Consider the following 16,461-nt stretch of genomic DNA (forward strand, 5'->3'; position numbering starts at 1 on the left):
AGAAGGTTTTTTATTTGCTTTTTCATTTCTTCAGTGACACATTGGTCATTCAGTAGTATGTTGTTTTGCTTCATGGTGTTGTAAATTTTTTACACTTTATTCCTGTTGTTGATTTTGTTTTGTGGCTTTTCATTGAAGGGGATGTGCAGTAACTAAGGGAGAGTGTCACATCCAGATGTGAGGATCCACTGCAGTGTGCATCTCTACTTCTGTATCAGAGATGGACTCCCAGTGAAACAATAGGATGCTGGACTCTGCCATTGTGCATACCCCCTGCGTACCTCCTGGTAAAGCAGGGTGATGGACTTACGACTGCTTAGGAAGAACAATACTATTATAATAAAAGGGGAAATCGGTGGAGGTGAGGGAATTTGGGAAGGAGTAAGTAAAATTGTTGTGCCCAGATTTTGAGATCCCCAAAAATCACCAGGAGTCTAAAGTCGATCCAAGTGCACAAGGATGGTTTATTCCAGCTGAGCATGTCCCACCAGTGTGGGGTGCGGGGTGCTGAAGCCGCTCCAGGATTGATAGGGGCCGTCGCAAGATGGTGGCTGGCCCAGGGCCAGGAGGTGGGCTTGGTCTCACCAGCAGGTAAACAGGAAGTCACAGGGATAGGCTAATGCTCTCGCTGTGATTACTGGCCTATCACGTAGCGCCAAGTGGACCCACGGGGAGAAGTGATTGGTGGAGAACTATATAAAAGTAGCCGGTAAAAGCTAGGCTAGGGATGGAGGACTGGGATGACGGACGGAGGGACTGAAACAGGAAGACGACAGACCGACGGACTGGGACGGAGGGACAGAAGACGGGACGAGGGAGAAGGAGAACGGGCGGGAGGAAGGGTGCTGAAGAGAAAGTAGAAAAGAGGGATACAGACAGAAGCAGTAAACAAGAATGGAGATATGGAGCAGAAAGTATGAGAAGAAATATGGGAGGAAGGGTGTCGGAGAGAAGTGGGGAGGAAAGCTTAGACCAATGGGGACAGGAGCAGCAGGGAGAAGGTTTTAAACACAGCCGCTTTTGGCAGTTTAGGGTCCGATTGCCAGCTTTTCCCGGACCCCCAAGAGTATGACTCGGAGTTTTTAGTGTCACCGCTGCTGGGCGGCGGAGACACACCAGGCTGAGACCAACTCCCCAAACAGCATGTTCATAGGGTTTTGAAGGGGCAGTGCACAATAGCCTGCAAGGTGAGGGGAAATACCACACATTCCCATGGAGCCCATGCCTGCAGCAACTAAGGCAAGCACCCAATTACTGTGAGATAACTAGACTTAGGTGCCTTGATTCATAAGAATTGGGACCCATCAGTGCTAATGGTCACACAGGCCATTTGGCCTGCAAGCTCACACAGTTTCTTAGTAGCAATGAGCCATGAACAAATGGTTGGGATTTTGATACTGAGGTTCTTCAAAATCTCAGAGCCTATGGAATTGTATCATAAAATAAAAATACATACATACAAATGTATATACATAAATAAATAAATTTTTTGAAAGGTTGAGTTACAGGGAGAGAGAGGGAGTGAGGGAGACAGAGGTGTTCCATTCGCTGGCTGTCTCCTGAAATGGCTGCGGTGACTGGTTGGAGTTAGCCTGGCTGAAGCCTGGAACCAGGAGCCTCCTCCTGGTCTTCATGTGATGTAAGGGCCCAATCTGTAGGACCATCTGTTCGCTGTCCTGCAGCAATGGACTTGGTGCCATGGACCCTGATAAAGAATGCACCTGGACTGCCCACTGCATCTTGCTTTTAAAGACCAGGGTCACAGAGGCACGGGGAGGAGGGCTTGAGGTATTTGCATCTCAACTCCCTATGAGCAGAGAGAGAGGGAGAGAGAGTCTTTTTCCCTTGGTCAGCTAGTTCCTGTCTCCCAGCCTAGGGAGGAACCACCTTTCTTTGTTTTGTATGTACAATCAATTGTTCCCATTCAAAGGATAGGCAATCAGTTGTTCTTATACAAATGGTATCCAATCAATCATTCTCATGCAAAATATATCCTCTGCTGCTTTCCCTGGCATGTTAGCAGGGACTGGATTGGAAGCTGAGCAGCTGGGACTCAAACCAGCACCTGCATCCAATACCAGTGCTGCCAGCAGTGGCTTAACCCCTTAGGCCATTTGTACTTTAAAAAAAATTTCTTCCTTTAAAAAAATCAAGCTTATTGGTTTTTTTTTTTAAAGTTTATGCTTATTTGAAGGGCAGATTTACTGAGAGATAATAGAGAGATCTTCCTTCTGCTGGTCAGTCCTCAAGTGGCCACAACAGCTGGAGCTGGGCCAGTCCAAAGCCAGGAGCCTGGAGCTTCTTCCAGGTCTCCCAAGTGAGTTCTTGGGCTCAAGGACTTGGGCCCTGTGCCCTCCTTTGCCAGGTTATTAGCAGAGAGGCAGATGAGAGGCGGAGCCTGGACTTGAAGCAGTGTCTTTGTTGGATGCGGACAGCACAGCTGAGGCTCATGCCGCAGGACAGACGCTGTTGCTTTTTAATGTTTTTTAAAAACCAGGAGCATCCCTGTCCAGTAGGATTGTGTTGGATGTGTTTTACTGCTCTGGTTTCTGCTTTAGTTTATGTTGGCTGCTAGCAGTGAATTCAGGCAGCCTTCCTCTAACACATATTTATTTAAACCTTTCGCATGTTAGGCTCTGTTGTAGCCCATGTGGCTTAAGTTTGCTGGCAGAACACAAACAGTCTCAGAACTCCTGTCAGATGGTGATAATTGCTGTAGAGAGAATATGCTTGAGCAAATTATGCCAGGAAGGGGTACATCGCTATCTTGATTGCATTTCAAATTTTATTTCTCATTATTCTGTTGAAAAGGCAGAAGTAGAGATCTTCAAGCCACTGATTCACTCCCCCAATGCCTGTGGTAGCCAGGGGAAGCAGGCTGAAGGTAGGAGCCCAGAGTTCAGTCTGTGCCTTCCCTGTGAGCAGCAGGGACCCAAGTACTTGAACCATCACTTGCTGCCTCCCAGGCTCACACTAGTGGAAATCAGGGTCAGAACTGAGGAGTCAGGACTTGCACCTGTCCTCGGGCGCAGGCGCCCCAGCAGTCATTGCTGCGCTAAGCAGCCGCTGCTGCTGCTTTCTTTGTAAAGCTTTATTTAGTCGGCTCTGCACTGTGGCATACCAGACTGCTCCTCCTGCCGCTCCAGCATCCCAGCTGGGTGCCCGTTGGTGTCCCAGCTGCTTCTCTTCTGACCCAGCTCTCTAGTAATGGCCTCAGAAGGTAATATTCGAAGATGAGCCAAGTGCTTGGGCCCTGCACCCACATGGGAGACATGAAAAGATCTGTCTTCTGAGCCTGTGTGAAGCCAGAAGCCAGGAGTTTCTTCCTGGTCTCCCATGTTAGTGCAGGGCTCCTGGCACTTGGGCCATCTTTGCCAGGTGCATTAGCAGGGATCTGAATCAGAGGTGGAGAGCTGGAATTTGAGTGGATTCGATATGGGATGCCACTTTACAGACAGTGGCTTAACTTGCTGTGCCACAACACTGGGCCCTTTGTCCATGTATATTTTGAAAAAAGATTTATTTTATTTTTGTTGGAAAGGCAGACTTACAGAGAGAAGCCTTTCTCGTTCACTCCCCAAATGTCTGCAGTGGTTGGAGCTGAGCAGATCCCAAGCCAGGAGCCAGGAGCTTCTTCCAGGTTTAGCAGGCAGTGCAGGGTCCCAAGGCTTTGGGCAGTCATAGACTGCTTTCCCAGGCCACAAGCAGGGAGCTGGATGGGAAGTGGAGCTGCTGGGACACGAACTGGCGCCCATATGGGATCCCGGCACATGCAAGGTGAGGACTTTAGCCACTAGGCTCCTGTGCCGGGCCCAGATGATTTAAAAAACTCTTTATTGTCTGGCTTTATGGAGTTGAAGGAAGAAACAGAGAACCCGTGATCCTGGAAAGCTGGCTACCTGACCTTAGCTTCTCACGGAAGGCAGGAGAGAGCGTGAGGGTGCCAGGAGCGTGCTTGTGGGTTGGAACGAGTAGTGTTTGTTCTTTTGCTTTGATGTGTTTTGCTGTTAATGTGTTGTGGCAATTTAATTTGTATTTTAAATCAAGTCAGAGAACTGCTGTGAGAAATTCCTAAGTGTGCTAAAGGAAGGTGTATTGAAGTGTGGTGAGTTTACTTTGCTGAAACTAGTAGTTGAGGATTTTTTTTTTTTTGTCTTTGCCTTGAATGTGCCAGTCTGAAAGAATGAGAGAGACTTACCTGTACCTGACTAAACATTGCTTTGGTTGTTGTTGGTAATAGGCTAATTGTCGAGTTGGAATAGTTACAGAAATACTAGGAAGCTGTGCACTGCCCACCAGCGTCCCCGTCTGCTCCTGGGAGTGTCCGCAAGCGATGCTGGAGTGTTTGGGCCTCTCCACCCAGGGAGACCTAGGTCGATTTTCTGGCTGTTGGCTTGGCCTGGCCTGGCCTGGTCCAGCCATGGCCATTGTAGCCAACTGGGGGGTAAATCAGTGTATGGAAAAGTTTTCTTTTACACTCTGAAACTTGGCTTTATAAGTAAAATATGTAAGTCTTTACAAAAAAATGCTAGGCTTTGTGCCTCAGGTAATGCTACCATATGAGACATCCGCTTCATATTGGATTGCTTTTTGGAGTCCCAGCTGCGCTACTTCCACTCCAGCTTCCTGCTAATGTGCCTAGGAAGGCAGCCGGACATGCTCAGGCGCTTGGGTCCCTAGCGCCCTTGTGGGAGACCAGGGTGGAGTTTTTGGCTCAGTGTGTTGCAGGCATTTAGTTAGTGAACCCAGCTGCTAGATAAGGGTGTGTGTGTGTGTGTGTGTGTGTGTGTGTGTGTGTGTGTGTGTTGTGGAGTGCGAGAGGGATCACGCAGGACCCAGTATAGGATGTTAGGAGGAGTCTTCATTGCCCAGCTTGGCGACAGCAGCTGCCGCTGCACTCCAGGAGCCACTGCTGTGTGGCGCTAGTCAGGGGGTTTCAGCTCTCACCCTCCCGTCAGTCCGAAGGTGCCCAGCACAATGTGTTATCATACAGTGCAACGCTCCTGATTAACTCCAGTCACTGGGGGCAGGAAGGGAGGGCAGGAGACACTGAGGGCTTCTCCCTAAGGATGGAATTAACGTTTCATTGCTATTAGGCCCCACCTTCAGGAACTGTTTTTTTTTTTTTTTAAAGATTTATTTATTTTATTACAAAGTCAGACCTACAGAGAGGAGGAGAGACAGAGAGGAAGATCCTCCGTCCTCTGATTCACTCCCCAAGTGAGCCGCAAAGGCTGGTGCTGCGCCGATCCGATGCCGGGAACCAGGAACCTCTTCCGGGTCTCCCACGCGGGTGCAGGGTCCCAAAGCATTGGGCCATCCTTAACCGCTTTCCCAGGCCACAAGCAGGGAGCTGGATGGGAAGTGGAGCTGCCGGGATTAGAACCAGCACCCATATGGGATCCCAGGGCGTTCAAGGCGAGGACTTCAGCCGCTAGGCCACGCCGCCGGGCCCCAGGAACTGTTTTGAAAGAAATATAAAGAACATTAACATCTTCTGAGAGTACATAATTAGAAATATGAAAAACATTATAACATCTTCACTGACTCGCCCAAGCCGTGAACAGAGGATAGGGTACACAGCCACATTCCATTTGCCCACTGTTAGGGGGTGCTGGCTGTCACTGTCTGCACCCAATAGCTGTGTGTGTGTGTCCCTTTGCTCTATTACTTGCCATTAAATAAGTGAAAAAAATTTTTTTTTTCCCCTGTGAAAAGCATGATCTCGAAAGACCTCAGCTGAGATGTTGCCTTTTGGAATCCTCCGGCGCTGTCGGGGGACAGTGTCGCTGCGCCGCAGCTTCCTCCGAGATGCTCGGTCGCCAGGCGTGGGCCCTTGGGAAGGAGGTCACCTGGTTAAGACTATTTGCATTTTTTCTCGACTTCATTATGCACATTTCAAACCTACAATGGCATAGGAGCAGTTTTGAGCGAACAGCTGTGTGCCATCTAGTTCCTGCCGTCCATGCCATACTGTCCCTGTTGGGGTCACACGTGTCTGTCTAGTCCTGGTCTATCTTTTTCTTTAATTTTTAAAGAAGATTTATGTATTTTTATTGGAGAGAAAGATCTTCCCATTCCCTGGCTTATTCCCCAAGTGGTCTCAATGGCTGGAGCTGAGCTGATCCGAAGCCAGGAGTCAGGAGATTCCTCTGCATCTCCCACGCGGGTGCAGGGTCTGAAGGCTTTGGGCAGTCCTCGACTGCTTTCCCAGGCCACCAGCAGGGAGCTGGAAGGGAAGTGGAGCAACTGGGACAAGAACCAGCGCCTGCATGGGATCCTGGCGGGATCGAGGCGAGGATTTAGCCGCTAGGCCATTGTGCTGGGCCCTTTTTTTTTTTTTTTTTTTAGTTTTTTTTTAACTTGTTACCAAGGTGAGGAAATTACAGAGCCATGCAGGCCACCAGTTGGGATGGAGAGGGTTGGGGCGGCCTGGGCAGAGGGGCGGGGGGTGGGTCTGGACTGTTTTAGAAGCTGATTTGTGTTTAGGGAGCGAAGTTTGAATTGGTGAGAGAACCGACAAGGAATCAGTTTTAATTGTTGGAAGCAGTTGCTGAGCTGACAGTTTGCGATGCTGACCACTGTTCCGGTGATTTCAGTATTTCTTCCAGCCTTCATTTCCGGTGGGAATTCTGTGGCGGCCGGGTGTCCTGATGCAGGCTGCGCGTGTTGCTGTGGCCTTGGCCGGAGCCCGGGGCTCATTCTCGTGTGTTTTCTGTAGGAGTGGCCCACCGCAGCCAGAGCAGCGAGGGAGTCAGCTCGCTGAGCAGCTCGCCCTCCAACAGCCTGGAGACCCAGTCTCAGTCCCTCTCCCGCTCCCAGAGCATGGACATCGACGGCGTCTCCTCCGAGAAAAGGTAACGCAGAGCCAGCTCCTGCTGAGCTGTTGGCTTCCGGGAGGGAGAGGCCCACTTCCCTCCTCTCCAGTGCAGTGACCGCAAGTGCCAGCCAGAGGCCCATTCAGAGCCACATCCACTACGTGGAAAAGCTTGATATTATTTTGGAAAATTCTATATACATTTCTCAGTGTTTATATTCTATACAGTAATGTCATCAGAGGTAAAGAAACTTGTTTTTGCTGTTGTTGTATAAACACAATGTTGGAACACTTATGTCCAGCATATTTGCCAAATTGTGCTGGGCAATGAAATGCTAAAGTTTACAAGGTTTCAGACAGGAAAGCTGGATACTCTGCCTGTCCTTGAGAGCTGGGGTGTCCTAGTCGAGCAAGTACTCTCTGCACGAGGATGATAGCTGGCCCAGTGCGTGATGTCATTATTCCCTGGGCAGCTCAGAGCTGTGGCTTCCAGCTCCTCTGTCGGGGGCGGGCAGAGTCTTGTGTGTGTCCTGATGGAGACTGCGGGGACGCACTGGTGAGCCTTGGTGCTTGGAGGGTTGCACTGAGATCACGTGAGGCAAGAGCGAATAGAAAAACATGTATTCGATAATCCAAGAACAATATTCTTATTTCTTTGGCTTTGGCCATAGGATTTTCTTTAAAGATTTATTTATTGGAAAGGAAGATTAACAGAGAGAAGGAGAGACAGAAAGATCTTCCACCCGCTGGCTCAACCCCAAATGACTGCAATGGCCGGAGCTGAGCCAATCCAGAGCCAGGAGCTTCTTTTGGGTCTCCCACACTGGTGCAGGGTCCCAAGGCTTTGGGCCATCTTTTACTGCTTTCACAGATCACAAGCAGGGAGCTGGATGGGAAGTGGAGCAGCTAGGATAGATCCAGCGCTGATATGGGATCCCGGTGTGTTCAAGGCGAGGATTTAGCCACTAGGCTGCTGTGCTGGGGCCTTTTTTTTTTTTTTTTTTTTTTTTTAAAGTGAAGTCAACTCTGAGGTTTTGCAGCTACTGAGTGACTTTTGTGTGGATTTGGGGGTCTAGATTGATGCTATGAGTGAGATTTGGAGAGAGGAGCCAAAAATTGCATGAAATGAAATCCACATAGGCTGATATAGCACATTCAGAAGGGAGAGTGAACATATATCATCCCACTCTTTAGAGAATTTCCATAGGAAAAAATTCCAAGAGATAGGAGTTCCTGATTATAAAGCACAAACTGGTCTGGAGAATAGTTAGCATGAGTAACAGTCGTCAAAAGCAGGTGCAGCAAAACTGTCCAGGCTTAAGATTTTGTGTTCTGGAAATGAGATATAAGACCCAAAATAAAATGCTTACATAGCGAAGGAAATAAAGGGCCAGCACTGGAGACGCCCGGAAGCACACTTGCATCCTCTATCAAGTTCCTGCCTCAGGTGATGGCTCTGCTTCCGGTTCTGGCTTCCTGCTGACGCACACCCTGGGAGGCGGCAGGTGATGGCTCACGGACTTGAGTATCTTACTTCCATGGGAGGCTTGGACAGAGTTCCCGGCTCCTGGCACTGTCCTGGCCCATCCCTGGCAGTACTGGTATTTGGGGAGGGAGTCAGAGGTGGGAGATCTGTGCAGGCTTCTTGAAAAAAAAAAAAAAAACGTAAATACATTCTTTGTTTTTTTAAAGATTTCTTTATTTTTATTACAAAGTCAGATATACAGAGAGAAGGAGAGACAGAGAGAAAGATCTTCCGTCCGATGATTCACTCCCCAAGTGAGTGCAAAGGCGAGTGCTGTGCCGATCCAAAGCCCGGAGCCAGGAGCTTCCTCCAGGTCTCCCACACAGGTGCAGGGTCCCAAAGGTTTCGGCCGTCCTCGACTGCTTTCCCAGGCCACAAACAGGGAGCTGGATGGGAAGCGGAGCTGCCGGGATTAGAACTGGTGCCCATATGGGATCCTGGAGCTTTCAAGGCGAGGACTTTAGCTGCTAGGCCACGCCGCCGGGCCCATAAATACATTCTTAACAAGAAGGAATTAAAAAGATGAATAGTGAGCAAGCAACTGTGAAAACAGGTGAGCATACTTGGAAAACACCCATATACAAATTTTAGAAGTGAAAATTCAATTAGAAGTGAGAATTGACAAATTGAGAGACCCAAAGAAACCACCCAGAATGCAATATGAAGAGAAAACTATGTTACTTCATGATATGCATGGACCAGAGTGCAGCATAAAGCAAGCCACAACAGGACTGGCCTAGGATTTCAAAATATTTTGCACTAAAATATACTACTTTTTTTTTTTAAAGATTTACTTATTTTTATTGGAAAAGCAGATTTATAGAGAGAAGGAGAGAGAAAGATCTTCCATTTGCTGGTTCACTTCCCAAGTAGCTGCAGTGGTTGCAGCTGAGCCGATCCCAGGCTAGGAGTTTCTTCCAGATCTTCCATGCAGGTGCAGGGTCCCAAGGCTTTGGGCCATCTTCCACTGCTTTTCCAGGGTGGAAGCAAGGAGCTGGATGGGAAATTTAGCAGCTGGGACACGAATCAGTGTCCATAAGGGATTCTTGGCCTGCAAGACAAGAAGTTAGTCACTGAGCTATTGTGCTGGGCCCAATACCCACTTTTTAAATTTTGGTTTGAGACTTTCTGAAGTCCCCTTGTATTTGCCATCAAAAAGATAAAGGCTGAGATTGTTTGTTTTTTACTTATTTGAAAACCAAGAATGAGACAATGAGAAAGAAAGCAGGCAGATGGATTTTCAGTGTCCTGGTTCGCTGCTCAGATGCTCACAGCATCCAGAGCTGGGCCCTGCTGAGCCCAGGAGTGACTGACTCACGTGGATCCTCCCACATGGGTGGCAGGCACTCAGGTCCTGAGCCATCACCCGCTGCCTCCCACACTCGGGCGCTCCCATGCGAGATTGGCAAACCAGGGGTAAGACTTTTCTAGAGTTGATAGATTTGAATCTTTGGATTTGATATGCCCAGGAAATCCAAAACTGGAGAAACAAAGTCAAATCTATACCTGGATACAGTGAAATTACAGACGTGTAACCTCCACTCAGAAGAGCGAGAATGTCTGTGAAAGAAATGGCAGTTGGAGTGTCGGCGCTGGAATCCCGAGGGTGTGGAGTAGCCGTGGTCAGAGCCGAGAAGGAGGAGCTGGCATGGGAGTTCCCTGTGGCACTGCCTTTTACGAGCATGGCTGAAATTAGACATCTCAGATTTTTTGAGAAAGCCAACAACCTGTGGTGACACCAGAAGGCCCCAACTTTTAAAAATTAGTTTTAAGAAGGAAAATAAGCTGATAACTTAGATGTGAGAAGGACGATGAAGGACGCAATTGTAGACGCGTGGATGTGCAGGACGCAGAGTGACGGAGGAGACACTGAGAGGGCGAGAACTAGGCACAGCAGGTGCACCCTGGGGCGCGACGAGAGCCGGCAAGCCAGTGCAAGATGGGTTAGAGGAGAAGTGCATTTTGGTGCAGAATATTTGGTTGGAATCCATGCCTGCAAGTTCATGGGCATGTATGTTGTTAAAAGGAGTGCACGTATTATCAACAAAACTTTGGGCACTAAAATAAACTTAATTGTATATTTAATTTTCCGTGAATTTTTGGAAGTACGTTTGTATTACTTGTGCAAAGGGTAAAGAGACAGGCTAACTTTAGATTGTGAGTTAAGTTTGAAAGGCTAGCAATAGAGCACTCTTGTCTTCCAAGCCCCAGGATGCCCGAGAGCTGCGAAGTACCCAGCACTGGATGTGCAGCTCTGTGTCCCTTAGTGGTGGAGACAGATTCTTTAGGCGATTTTGTTGTGCAAACATCATGTGTCATAACAGCATCATTAGGCAGTGTGATTTTGTAGGACTGTCCTTATAAATATGGCTGCCCCATCATTGGTCAAAACATTTTCAGCACGTGACTGTATTATATTTTTTTCCTTTAGTAAGAATTGTTGTTTTAATTTGAAAAGAGAGACAGAGACGTGAAGGCAAAAGCACAGGCTGCTGTTTACCTGTTCTCTCTGCCGTGCTTGTAATGGAGCCACATAGACGCTGGCAGCTGGAACTTAATTCAATTCTGCAGCGGGCTGACAGGTTCTGCACGAGTAGGAATTAAGTCAGAACTGGAACCAAAGGTGAGCCTGCGTGTGTGGGACACAGAGGTCTCCACTGCCAGGCTAACCACTGCCCCGGTGCTCTGTGTGCCCTGCAGCTTTGGCACACGGCACTAGTGTGAGTCTGTCCTTGCAGGTCCCATGCTGTGGGTGCTTCTTGTGCATTTCTGAGTCAAACAAGGAGTACCTGACCATGAACGCCAGGATGTGGTGACAGTGGGCGTGATCGCTGTGCCAGCTGCTGAGGGATCTGAGGCAGGGCTGGAGGAGACGTGCTTGTTGCTTCCAGTGGAGCGGTGGGGCGGTGCAGTATTTCTTCACACCACTCAGAATAGTGTGAAAACGAAAGCCTAAGGATTGATTATTTTTGGAATTTCTCATTTAATATTTTTGGTCCACAGTGGCAGATTGCAGATAAGTTTTTTTTTTAATAGCAGGTATTGCTGTGTATTCCAGACCAATGAGGGAGAAAGAGATGATGAGTCAGAGAACTAGGGCTGAAGGTGGGGAAATTCAGTCAATTAGAAGAGAGAATTAAGAAATAAAAACTTTAAAAGGACAATTACACAAAATAAAGGTGGTCACAAAAACTCAGAATATATCAGTGGTCACAGCAGATTAAACTGAAGCGACAGAATCCAGCGTTGTCTTTGCTCACAGAGGGCAGCCTGCAGCATTAGGGTAGAGAGAGATTCAGGCAGATACTAGCTAGAGGATTAAGGCAGGCTCTGGCATGATGGCTCAACTGGCTAATCCTCCTCCTTCAAGCACTGGCATCCCAAATGGATGCTGGTTCATGTCCCAGTTGCTCCACTTGCCATCCGCTTCCTTGCTTGTGCCTGGGAAAGCAGTGGAGAATGGCCCCTCACGTGGAAGACCCAGAAGAAGCTCTTGGCTTTGGTTCGGCTCAGCTGTGGCCATTGAGGTCACTTGGGAAGTGAGCTAGCAGATTGAAAATCTTTCTTTCCTTCTCTCTTTCAATAAAATAGAGATTTTTTAAGAAGATCAAGGTAAACATCTTAATAAATTAGATTTTCTGTCACAAAGCTTTAGTATAAATGAGCATTATACAAAGACAAATGTTTATCAGTAGAATGTAACAATTTCATATGTGTATGTGTTTAGTGATCTAACATCAACATAATAAGTACTAATAGAATTATAAGAAACTGACACACAGATAACAATGTTGAGATTCCTTTTCTTTATTTTTTTTCTTGAATATTTATTTATTTTTATTGGAAAACCAGAAATACAGAGAGGAGGAGAGACAGAGAGCAAGATTTTCCATCTGTTGGTTCACTCCCCAGGTTACTGTAACGGCTAGAACTGAGCTAATCCGAAGCCAGGAGCCAGGAGCTTCTGCTGGGTTTCCTAGTTGGGTGCAGGGTCCCAAGGCTTTGGGCTGCCCTTGACAGCTTTCTCAGGCCAGAAACAGGGAGCTGGATGGGAATTGGGACTGTCAGGATTAGAACCAGTGCCACATGGGATCCTGGAGTGTGCAAGGCAAGGACCTTAGCTGCTAGACTGTCGTGCTGGGCCCTAACATGAGATTTTTTTTTTTAACACCTTTCTCAGCCATCATAGTTCAAAGTCTGAGTAAGTGTAGACAGATTCAGTTATATAGCTAACAATCTTGATCTCCCTGGAAGGTACAGAGCTTGGCAGACTACACATGGAGAATGCACATTAATTTTAAACATTCACCCATCAAAAGGCATGAGGAGTCAGAATAAGACAGCACATTTTCTGACTAGCACATAATATTAAAATATTAAGATAAATGTTTAAGGGGCTGACACTGTGGTTCAGCTGAGTAATTCCCTGTCTTCAAGTGTGGGCATCCTCTGTGGGCACGGTGGCCTAGTGGGAAAAATCCTCGCCTTGCATGCGCCACGATCCCGTATCGATGCCTATATGTGTCCTGGCTGCTGCACTTGGCTTGCAGCTCCCTGCTTGTGGCCTGGGAAAGCAGTCGAGGACGGCCCAAAGCCTTGGGACCCTGCACCCACATGTGGAAGACCCAGAGGAAGCTCCTGGCTCCTGGCTAAGGATCGGCTCAGCTCCGGCTGTTGTGGCCATTCTGGCAGTGAACCAACAGACGGATCTTTCTCTCTCTCTCTCTCCATCTCTCTGTAAATAGCCTTTCCAAAAAAAGAAATAAATCTTTAAAAAACATTTTCTCAAGGTTTAATTTCAATTCAAAGGAGAAATTACAGTGGAAATCAGGAAATATTTTCAACTGAACAAGATTTTTTTTTTTGCTGCTGCTAAAATGATTCTTAGAAAAAAATACAAAGATTTAAATATTCGAAAGGAATGAAGGAAAGACAAAGAAGGAATAGACGCATTTTGAGGCTGGCTCCTCTGCAGTGCCGGTCCCTGGATGCGCGTGGGAGCCCCGCCACCCGATGACGTGGGCAGTGCCGGTCCCTGGATGCGCGTGGGAGCCCCGCCACCCGATGACGTGGGCAGTGCCGGTCCCTGGATGCGCGTGGGAGCCCCGCCACCCGATGACGTGGGCAGTGCCGGTCCCTGGATGCGCGTGGGAGCCCCGCCACCCGATGACGTGGGCAGTGCCGGTCCCTGGATGCGCGTGGGAGCCCCGCCACCCGATGACGTGGGCAGTGCCTGCTTCCGTCACTGCCTTTTCTCTGTGCTTTTTTATTTCCTTTCCCATAGCATTTATCGTTCAATATGTTTCGCTTATTGATTATGTTTATTATCTAGCTAGGATGTAGCCTTGTGGGGTAGAGTATTTAATTATTTAATTATTAAAAAAAATTTTTAAAGTTTTATGTGAAAGAGTTACAGAAAAAGGAAAGAGAAAGAAAGAAAACAAAAAGATTGAGAGATTTTCCGCCCCCTGTTCTCTCTTCAAATGGCCTCAGAGGCCAGAGTTGGGCCAGTCCAGAGCCAGGAGCCAGATAGATAACAGAAGCTTCCTCTGTGTCCCCCCAGGGGGTGGACCTGGGACCTCCGCTGCTGGCTTCCGGTCCAGCAGCAGGGAGTGGAGCATCTGGGACACAAATTGGTGCTCCTGGGATGCTGATTCTCCAGGTGGAGGATTAGTTTGCTATGTCACTGCACCGTGTAGCTCCCTGCCTTGCTATTAGATTTTTTTTTAAAGATTTACTTATTTTTATTAGAAAGTCAGATATACAGAGAGCAGGAGAGAGAGAAAAATCTTCCATCTGATGATTCACTCCCCAAGTGAGTGCCAAGGCCAGTGCTGTGGCGATCCAAAGCCAGGAGCCAGGAGCTTCCTCCAGGTCTCCCATGTGGGTGCAGGGCCCCAAAGCTTTGGACCGTCCTTTCCTGCTTTCCCAGGCCACAAGCAGGGAGCTGGATGGGAAGTGGAGCTGCTGGGATTAGAACCGGCGCCCATGTGGGATCCCAGCGTGTTCAAGGCGAGGACTTTAGCTGCTAGGCCACTGCGCTGGGCAGCTAGATTTTTTTTTTTTAAGATTGATTTATTGTTATTGGAAAGTCAGATATACAAAGAGGAGGAGAGACAGAGAGGAAGATCTTCTGTCTGGTGATTCACTCCCCAAGTGACTGCAACGGTTGGTGCTGCCCCGCTCTGAAGCCAGGAGCCAGAGACATCTTCCAGGTCTCCCACGCGGGTGCAGGGTCCCAATGCATTGGTCCATCCTTGACTGCTTTCCCAGGCCACAAGCAGGGAGCTAGATGGGAAGTGGGGCTGTCAGGATTAGAACTGGCGCCCATTTGGGATCCCAGGTGCATTCAAGGTGAGGATTTTAGCCACTAGGCCACTGTGCCGGACACTAGATTTTTTTTTTTTAAACAGGCAGATTAATAAAGAGGCTTGGCGTGCCACACTCCGTGGTGGCCCCTTCAGTAATTATTGTCTTTTGTTTACCAGCATCTCCCACGCGTAAAGCAGTGCCTCCGAAGAAATGCAAGTCAGTAATACTTTTTTTTTTAAAGATTTATTTATTTTATTGGAAAGGCAGATATACAGAGAGGAGGAGAGACAAAAAGATCTTCCGTCCGATGATTCACTCCCCAAGTGGCCACAATGGCTGGTGCTGCCCCGATCTGAAGCCAGGAACTAGGAACTTCTTCCGGGTCTCCCACACGGGTGCAGGGTCCCAATGCTTTCGACCGTCCTCGACTGCTTTCCCAGGCCTCAAGCAGGGAGCTGGATGGGAAGCGGGGCTGGCAGGATTAGAACCAGCGCCTATATGGGATTCCGGGGTGTTCAAGGCGAGGGACTTAACCATTACACTATTGCGTCGGGCCCAGTAATACTTGTAATTGAAGAATATTCTATGAAAAAGAAAAATGAATACGTGAAGTACATAATCATCCCTCTTTTGTTACATTACCTATTTGTCTTTTTTTTTTTTATTTCTCCTACCATATAAAAAGTAGTCCGTATTACTTGAACTTGAGCAACATTGATACAATTTTAAGAAAATATGCATTGCAAAATTTGGGAGAAACATGTGTCATGTAACTAGTTAATTGATATGTTTCAACATTTTATCAAATACAAGTTATAATTGAGTTAACGGATGTGTAGCAGATATAAAATTAAAAGTTTTTGATTATGAAAAAAGTGCATAATAAATTTGAAAATTTGGATGAAAATGAAAATCTGAGAAAAAGCATAGTTCTTACCAAAATTGCCTCAAGGAGAGAGAATTGAAAGAATCAAGGAAACAGAAAATAATATATTTTTCCATAGAACATTTTTATCTTCTTTAACATAAAGAGAGGCAGCCAGAGTTCTCATCTGCTGGTTCATTTTTCGAGGACCGCGACCGCTGAGGTGAGCCCAGGTCAGAGCCACGAACCAGAAACTTGGTCTGGATCTCTGAAGTGAGGCACCTCTGACTTGGGCTGAGACTATTGGAGCCGGCACCTGCTGAGGGGGCGTGGTCAGGAAGCTGGATGGGGAGCCGAGCCACAGGCACCCCAGGGGTGGCTCCACCCCTGGGCCATGGCACCCACGCCTGAAGTGAAAGTGTTCCATTTTCAGTTACAATATGACTTTCTAGGTTAATTCCAATTTTACATGAATTTTCCCAGATAATTAAATAAATACAAAACACTTGAGCCCGTTTTACAAGGCAAACGTGAGCTTAACATTAAAACCAGACAGGGATGATTTTGCAGAACACTAATTACACAGCCATGCTCATGAACACACGTGTTTGCAGAAATCTTAAGACAGTGACAAACGGACGCCCTACCAGCACCGGAAGCTGGTCTGCAGGGGTCGCTGCCAGCACCGCGGTTCCCAGGACCGGAGTGGCTGTGATTGCAGGGGATAGGACCAGTCTGAAAAAAAGGCACTGTAATGTTATAAGCAGAATTGACCATCATCAACTTGAGTTTATCTCAGGAATTCTGAAGTGTTATTAACATTATGAAAATTGATAAATATCACCCCACTATATTATATGTTAAAGGGAAAATCGTTATAATATTGGTAACTGCAGGTCTGAGGAAATCCCATGTTAGTTTGTGATGAAAGTTGAAGCCAGT

General features: G+C 47.5%; 1 protein-coding gene across 1 annotated transcript in view; it reads left to right on the top strand.

Annotated features, from left to right (window-relative positions):
• Window positions 1-16,461, top strand: part of UBE4B (ubiquitination factor E4B) — a 114,047-nt gene that overhangs the window by 39,962 nt on the left and 57,624 nt on the right. Inside the window, exon 3 of the mRNA XM_058675021.1 lies at window positions 6,722-6,857. Coding sequence (XP_058531004.1) covers window positions 6,722-6,857 — 136 coding nt within the window. The remainder of the gene's footprint in view (window positions 1-6,721; window positions 6,858-16,461) is intronic.

This window comes from Ochotona princeps, chromosome 2 (genome assembly GCF_030435755.1).
Source record: "Ochotona princeps isolate mOchPri1 chromosome 2, mOchPri1.hap1, whole genome shotgun sequence".
Classification (NCBI taxonomy): domain Eukaryota; kingdom Metazoa; phylum Chordata; class Mammalia; order Lagomorpha; family Ochotonidae; genus Ochotona; species Ochotona princeps.